Source organism: Eptatretus burgeri, chromosome 2, assembly GCF_056783735.1.
Source record: "Eptatretus burgeri isolate ZD-2024b chromosome 2, Ebu_testis_v1, whole genome shotgun sequence".
NCBI classification, from domain to species: Eukaryota; Metazoa; Chordata; class Myxini; order Myxiniformes; family Myxinidae; genus Eptatretus; species Eptatretus burgeri.
In genome coordinates, this window is record NC_140962.1 from 39,464,146 (window position 1) to 39,471,887 (window position 7,742).

General features: G+C 43.2%; 1 protein-coding gene across 2 annotated transcripts in view; it reads right to left on the minus strand.

Moving 5' to 3' along the window:
* Nucleotides 1–102: 102 nt before the first annotated feature.
* Nucleotides 103–7,742, minus strand: part of LOC147031865 (uncharacterized) — a 29,376-nt gene continuing 21,736 nt past the window's right edge. For both annotated transcript variants that reach the window (XM_085853198.1, XM_085853208.1), the window contains exon 2: nt 103–1,837. In XM_085853198.1, coding sequence (XP_085709324.1) covers nt 743–1,837 — 1,095 coding nt within the window. In that variant the 3' untranslated portion in view covers nt 103–742. The remainder of the gene's footprint in view (nt 1,838–7,742) is intronic.

A 7,742-nucleotide genomic window follows, 5' to 3' on the forward strand; every position in this document is an offset into this window, starting at 1 on the left:
AACAAGACAGCTTTCCAACTTCTCTTTCCCAATACACAGAACTATCACACCACGGTCATTTAGTTGGCTTAACCAATGTGCAAACATTCCATAAAACCAAGCTCAGAAAATCGGTTTTATTGATTAAACAAGGCGAAAGCAATCATGATGTAGCAATAATTTCAATTCGGATGAAATACATGAAAATTATTAAGCAATAAAACAAGCAATTGAGTAACAAACAATAAAATCAACCGGTCGTATTTGGAAATGTGTAATTGACAGCACACGTTTTAAAAAGTGCGGAACGTTAGCGTGTGCGGAATGTCGAGTTGCTGTGTGTTTCAGCTCTTTTCATTCGAAATTGGAAACAAAGTTAAAATATGAAGATACAGGTTTGGACAACACGTCATTTCATCCATCATTCATTGATTACACAAAACATAACTTTTTCTTTCTATAGTTTTATTCCTTTGTTTAACAAGGTCTGTTTTGCACAGTTCTAATGGATTCCATGTCCGTGTATTGAAATCCAAGTGAAATAACTGGTCGGCTCATTTGTCTCAATCACCTATTTCTGCTTGGAGTTGTTTGATAATCAACATTTTTCGTCCTCTACATTTTACTTTTGTTTTTTTCAAAATCCTTCTATCATGAAATGTTTTCTCTTGTTTTCATCATCTTTTCCCTCTTTGATATCCACTTAATTTATAGCTTTGTTTGCTGTGAATCACGTCCTTGCTGGTTCTTTTTCTTTTTTTGTTCACTTATCTCTGTCGCACTCTTTGAAATCTACTAAAGCATCACCACCCACGGTCCCTCCACAACGGACATCCTTCAGAGAAAAAACTTTATCTGAATGCAAATTAAGCCATTTGAGTAGTGGAGTGATTTTAATGCAATCCTCACATTGCCAAGGGTTTCCATTCAAGTCGAGTCCTTGACCCCATTCTGAACCCAAGGATGTCGGGATTTTGTGCAGAAACTGAGAAGACAGAAAAGCAAACTTATTATGACTGATGTCAAGCATCTGGAGGTTGTGAAGTGGTGCAAGGAGTTCAGGTGGAAGTGTAACCAGGTGATTGTGAGATAGGTAGAGGTATTGAAGGGCAGGTGTTCCACTGAAGAGCGAGGAAGGAAGAGAGTGGAGTTTATTTTTATCAAGATGAAGACGTTCCAAATTGTTCAGGTTACGAAATGCCAAACTGTGCACATTCTTGATGATATTTGAAGATGCATCAAGCCAGAGCAATGAGTCGAGTGTATCCAAAGAATATTGATCTACTTCCTGGAGTTTGTTATCTGCAAGGTCAATCCATTCAAGAGAGGTTAAAGAGGAAAGAACTGTGCTTGGCAGAGTGTCAAAGAGGTTGGACCTGAGCACTAAATGTTTCAGTTTAGGAGTCAGGGAAAATAATTTTGGAGGTAAAGAAGAAAGCAAGTTGGATGAGAGGTCCAACACACGAAGGGGAGTGGTGGAGTCCAGCAAATGTGGTGGAAGAAGGTATAGATAATTTTCCGACAAATGCAACTCCATCAAGTTTCTGAGCCCATGCAACCAGTTGGGTGGAAGTCTTGAAGTATTGGTGTTCTCCATGGACAACATAACTGTGTCCAAAGGAAGTAGAGTGGTTGGTGGAGAGCTGCATATCAGAGATATTTCAAGGGGGTCTTCAGAATGCGGGCATTGGCATTGTTGAGGGCATAAGTGGTCTTGAGAAGTCAGCTTTGATCGGGTGATGAGAGTGAGAAGAATTAAAGTAAACTGGATTTGTGAGACCTTGACATATTTTAGTGGTGTTGCCATGCTGTCCAGGTTAAGGGTCAGTTGCTGGACAGAGAGACCATGGGCTTCAACCTGTATGGAAAAAGGAGGTAAATAATGAGGGAGGTTGAAAGTAAAGGTCAAACAAGAATTGGATAAATAAAATAAATACATGTTAATGATGTTTATCATTGAAGAGTGAAATATCTGTTTGATATATATTAATTAATAATGACTATCCGTTCAACATGATGACGAGCTCGGAGGAACAGATTCCTTTCCCATTGCGACCACAGTGATGGAACTTGAACATTTCCTGCTGTGGATATTTTAATACAATAGCAAAATATTTTCACAATAATGCTGTTCGAAGCTTATAAAATAAATATATTGTATTGGAACAAGTGAACTCATGGGATTGATAAGAGGAGGTGTGCTCACATCTGATACGTCAACCAGGTATGGGTTCGACTCCTGATGAAATATCATCCAATTACAAACTGTCCTCAAACTCAACTCCTTGACCATGGTGCACACTATTCTTCGAATGGGGAATTAAGCTGGCTATCTCAGCTGTCAGCACCCATTTGTGGAGGTCATGAGCTCTTTGAAAACAAGTGGCCTATTGCGTGCCATTAACCTATTCAAATTCCAAATCTCCCCTGGTTTTCCACTGGCAAAAGCAACCCACTCAGTATTTTCTTTATGCAGGAAACTCTTTCCACAACACCAACGTGACCGTCTGTTCATTACATATGCAATAGGGAGTTTTGGGTATAATCCTCCAAGCGCTGTTGGAGGGAGGATGGTGGGGATGTATGTATGTATGTACATACGTATTGTTGCGGTTCTGGGAACCGCATCACTCCAAAGCAATGGCATCCATCATACAGTGGTCCCCAGACAGTTATTTCATTAATATACATCCAGATAGACCCTTCCTTCTTGTTTCATGGGTCAAACGGGACAAGTGCATTGTGTGAATCTCAGAGTTAGGTCTGATTATATCGCTAACGTCATTCGTACTCTTTTTCTCTATTCCTGAGATAGATCCAAGCAACGACCGCCTGTAAAAGCCACGGCCATGCCCTTCACTGTAAGAATGCATATTCGCAAAAGTCAGCACAAGCATCGACAGCCCGTGTCATGCCCGGGGGGATAGAAAAGCAGACCACCACTACCACCACTTAGCTGCACGGAACACGTGCAGCACAGCGATGACCCCCACCCACTGTTCAGGAGATCAGAAGCCTCAACAACATGACGCGCTGCTGCAAAAATGCCGTGCCGAGGGAATAAAAAGACAAACAACCTCGTCCCCGCCATACAGGACGCATGTGGCGCGCTCTTTTTCAACCCATTTCTGAGTCTGATAACTATATCTATCCTCTTTTCAACCCGAATTCCCATCTAATAATTACATCCAGTCTTTTCCTTCAATTCCTGACAAAGATCAGCGCCGGCACCACGCAAACGACCGCCTTTGATAAATAACCACGAGCATGATGGCAGACACGGGCGCAGCCCCATAATAAATAACCACATGTACAATGGCGGACCCGGGTGCACAGTACGGGGCATGCATAGCGCATCTCTTCATTCGGGTCTGCGCATCGGGTTACAATAACGTCTTACCGTCGGTCTTCGCTCACTACCACGGCCACAAACGTCTCCTGCGGATGGCAGACATCCTCCCGCACCTCCGCCTCGATACAGCTGCTGCCAAGCAGAGGTGTGCTGTACGGGCCGGATCGCTCAGGCTGCATGGCATATGGACAAAGCAAGCACATTGACCAGCGCTAAACGCGGGTCGCCGGGGGTGCCCGGGCGGGTGTGCAGGACCGACGCGACCCTCGGCCGGTCGCCAGGACACGGTCCGGGAGTTCGGTGCAGGGCGATTCTTATCACGGGGTTTGGAGCGAGATGATTCCGCAGCTCAGCTATGGCTAGCCGGATGTGCAGTGAGGCCACTTCCAGTCATGGCAGCCGGGCCGTGCGGTGGCCGGGGCCCAATCGGAGCACTCGATTCAGGTGACGACGCATCACTTTTATAAAGGACGGGTCGTGAGGCCGTCTGCAGTTCTTGTCTGCGTTCCTGCTCATCGTTCCTGTTTGCTTGCTCCTGCTGGTTCCTGCTCGTCCCACCCACTCACCTGCTCACTCTGCCCTCCTTCGCCGACTCGCTGCTGGCTCCGCCTTCTTCACCGCCTCGTCACTGGCTTCACCCACCCACCTGATCCTGTCTGCTACTCCACCCACTTGCTGCTGACTCCGCCTTTCTCCACCCACTCGCTGCTGGCTCCACCCCAAAGTCTGTCCTTCACGCCTGACGGTTGCGCTCCATTCTCTGGATCGACGCTTAGCTGCACGAAGTGTCACGAAGCAGGAGACGACGCGTCAGCTGTCAGGGAGGTATCGCCCAGCGGAGCATCCCCTCCCCCCCCCACAACGTACTGGGTGATACGGTCAGTCAATTCTGTAAGGTATTGAGAGACCATTAGCCTCGTCTCCTCTCCTTTTTCTTCTCATTAGCTCTTCTTCATCGGGGTGTGTGTGTGTGTGTGTGTGTGTGTGTGTGTGTGTGTGTGTGTGTGTGTGTGTGTGTGTGTGTGTGTGTGTGTGTGTGTGTGTGTGTGTGTGTGAATGTCATGGCGCTTGTCCATGCTTAAGTTAAGATTGCAGAAAGTATATCAGGATAACTCTGCTCTGTCTGCTTTTGTAAGTTGCTTGTTTTATTGTTGCACCACACTTTTCTCTCCATCTTTACTTACACAAAACAATAAACTTCATTCACTGTGCCACATATCTTTCCTCGCCTGCCTGTAATAAATCCTTTGTTGGAATGTTCCCAGCTCGTTTTTGTCTTTGCTTTCATTGATCCAGCATGGTCCATATCTTAGCCAAGCCGGGACTTCATTCCCAACGATCCGTTACTTTTAGCCGGTACGTCCTTGGCAGTGTTGCTCGGTTGCATCTGATCTGGTAAAGTGATCTGGTTCAGACAAGGCGTACTGAGGACGTGTCCCCCAGTAATTAGATCACGTGATTATTTTTTAGGTAACCGGATAAACTAAACGGAGGATCCTAAGTCATGTGGTTGAGTTATTGGCGTTCATGGTCGGTTAGCGACCCGCGGCATCATGGAATTATCCGTGTGTGATGGCCTGTGATTCCGGGGAGTCTGGTGGGAATGCGAGATAGCTTCCCCCCTTGTGGTCTTCTCACCCAGACCCCCGGCCCGCAACAGCATGTATGTACACATGGATGTATGTTTGTATATATGTATGTACGCATGTACGTATGTACGTATGAATGTATGTACGTGTGTATGTATGTACGTGCGCATGATTGTATGTATGTACATATGTATGTATGTACATATGTATGTAAGTACGTATGTATGTATGGATGTACCTACATATGTATGTATGGATGTATGTATGTACGTACCTACGTATGTACGTATGTATGTATGTATGTATGTATGTACGGATGTATGGATGTAGGTATGTGTACGTATGTATGTATGTACGTAAATATGTATGGATGTACGTAGGTATGTATGTATGTACGTATATAGGTATGTACATGCATATGTATGTATGTACGTATGTAGGTATGTATGTATGTATGTATGTATGTACGTGTGTATGTGTACGTATGGAAGTACGTACGTATGTATGTATGTATGCATGTATGTAGTTATGTATGTATGTAGGCATATATGTGTCTGAATTTTGTTAAGACCATACATGGAAAGCCGTTCACTGGAGAAAATTGAAACTTTACTACATGTTATATGACCATTTGATATAGCGCATATTGAGTGTTCCTCAAAAATTTTCAAAGAATAATTTGTACACATTTACCTTGGAAGTGTAGATGGATGCAATTAAAATTTGCCGCCTGAAAAGTTGGCTCGCACCCAAGGCCACCAAGGCCAGAATGAGCCATGGGGCAATACTAAGTGTAGGGCCCCCTTCAAATAAAATTTAAAAAAGGAAAACTTATATAAAGGTTTCTGTATTTTCGTCGTCAGAAATACAAGCCCTGTTTGAGGGGAATGGTGGTGTTATTTATTTATTCCTATATGCAGATTCCTTTTCACACTTCATCCGGATGGGGTGTGGCCAACACTCCTGTGTTAATTCCCATCATTACCACGATTGTAATTATGTAAATTGTTCCCACAGTAGTTTATTTTACGATGTCGGGTTTCACTGTCCCTGGCAATGGCATGTCAGGGAATTGCTCTGAGTGGCTTCGTGGCAGACACAAAATAAATGTGCCCCCGGTGTTTTATCATCACAATCATTATATGAAACAAAAATTGAAGGAACTACATCGTATTTATAGAATACTTACTCCGAGCAGTCTTGTAAAGGACTTTGTGTGAGCTAACTCTTCTGGCAGCAAATTTGTAATAAAATTATATATTTTTTTTCATCAAATGGAAGACCAAGTAAAATAGGCACATTGGAGTCATCAGAAGGAACCCAAACAAGCAAAAAGAAAAGATGAAGTCATCATGAGGAACCTGGATAGGATTCACATTTCAGCTGCTATTCCTCCACCCTCAAACCCATCGAGGCACAGCGAAGTGAGCCTAATTCAAAAATATTTTAAAAAAAATAAGAAAAAAAAAGGAATGCAGATTCAAAAAAATAAATAATTCTGCCTCCCAGACCATGCATCCAATCAGGTTAAAATTTAAAACATATATCCCCCATGACTGCTAGATCATAATTTCGAAATTTCATGTTGATTGATGCAGTGGTTCAAGTGAGATCTTTTTTGAAATATTTTCCTTCAATCCAAAATGGCTGCCAAACCATGTGACCTATCAATTAGTAATGAACACCCTGGTATCCCCAAGGCTCGTGGGAAATGTGTATGAAGTTTCCCCTCAATCTGTCCAGCCATTCTGGAAAATAATGTTAGGGGTTTTAGGGTAAATCCAATATGGCTGCCAAACCTTCTTGAGGTCTTTCAGGAGAGTGTTGAACAAGGTGAATTGCCATTGAGCTGCCGGAGGGCAGTTTTGTGTCTCCTTCCAAAGAAAGGAAACCTGCATGAGACCGCAAGTTGGCGGCCTGTGTCACTCCTCAACACGGACTATAAAATATTGTCAAAAGCACTTGCAACCCGTCTAAAGGAAGTCATCTCTTTCTTGATTGGCACTGATCAATCGTACTGTGTTCCAGAACATTCCATATACGATAATATTTTTTTGGTGAGAGACTTGATCAGTCTTGGTCGAACTACATCTCCTGGCTTTGGTTTATTACTTTTAGATCAAGAAAAAGCTTTTGACAGTGTTAACCATTCTTTTTTGTTTGATGTATTAAGGAGAACAGGGTTTGGGGAAATTTTTTATTGCTTATGTTAAGTTATTGTACAAAAATGCATTTGTCTGCTGAAGGTTAATAATAGTCTTTATTACCCTTTCCCCTTTCAGCGAGGCATCCGTCAGGGCTGTGCGCTGTCAGGCATGCTCTACAATCTATCCGTTGAACCTTTATTAGTTTTCTTTCGGAACTCAGTGTTGGGAGTCTCTCTTTCACAAAACTCCAAAGTCGTTGTTTCAGCTTATGCTGATGATATTTGTGTTACTATTGCAAATCAAAAAGATGTTTCTGAGGTCTCTCATTGCCTTACCCAGTTTGAGCTTGCTTCTACTGCAAGGGTAAATTGGAAAAAAAGTGTAGCTTTTTGGGTGGGCCCCAGATCGCCTTCCTCGTCCCTGCCTGTTTTACCAGGAGGAATACAGTGGAGTAGTGAGGGGTTTAAATATTTAGGCTTATTTCTAGGAATTGAAGCGTATGAACAAAAAAAATTGGGAGAACTTCCTGGAAAAAATTAAATTGAAACTGGCAAGGTGGAGAAGATTGTACCAACTTCTCTCGCTTAAGACACGGGTGTCAATCATAAATAACCTGGTGGTTCCTTTTATTTGGCAAAAAGTTATCCCACTTGAACCTCCGAGATACTTGGTCAC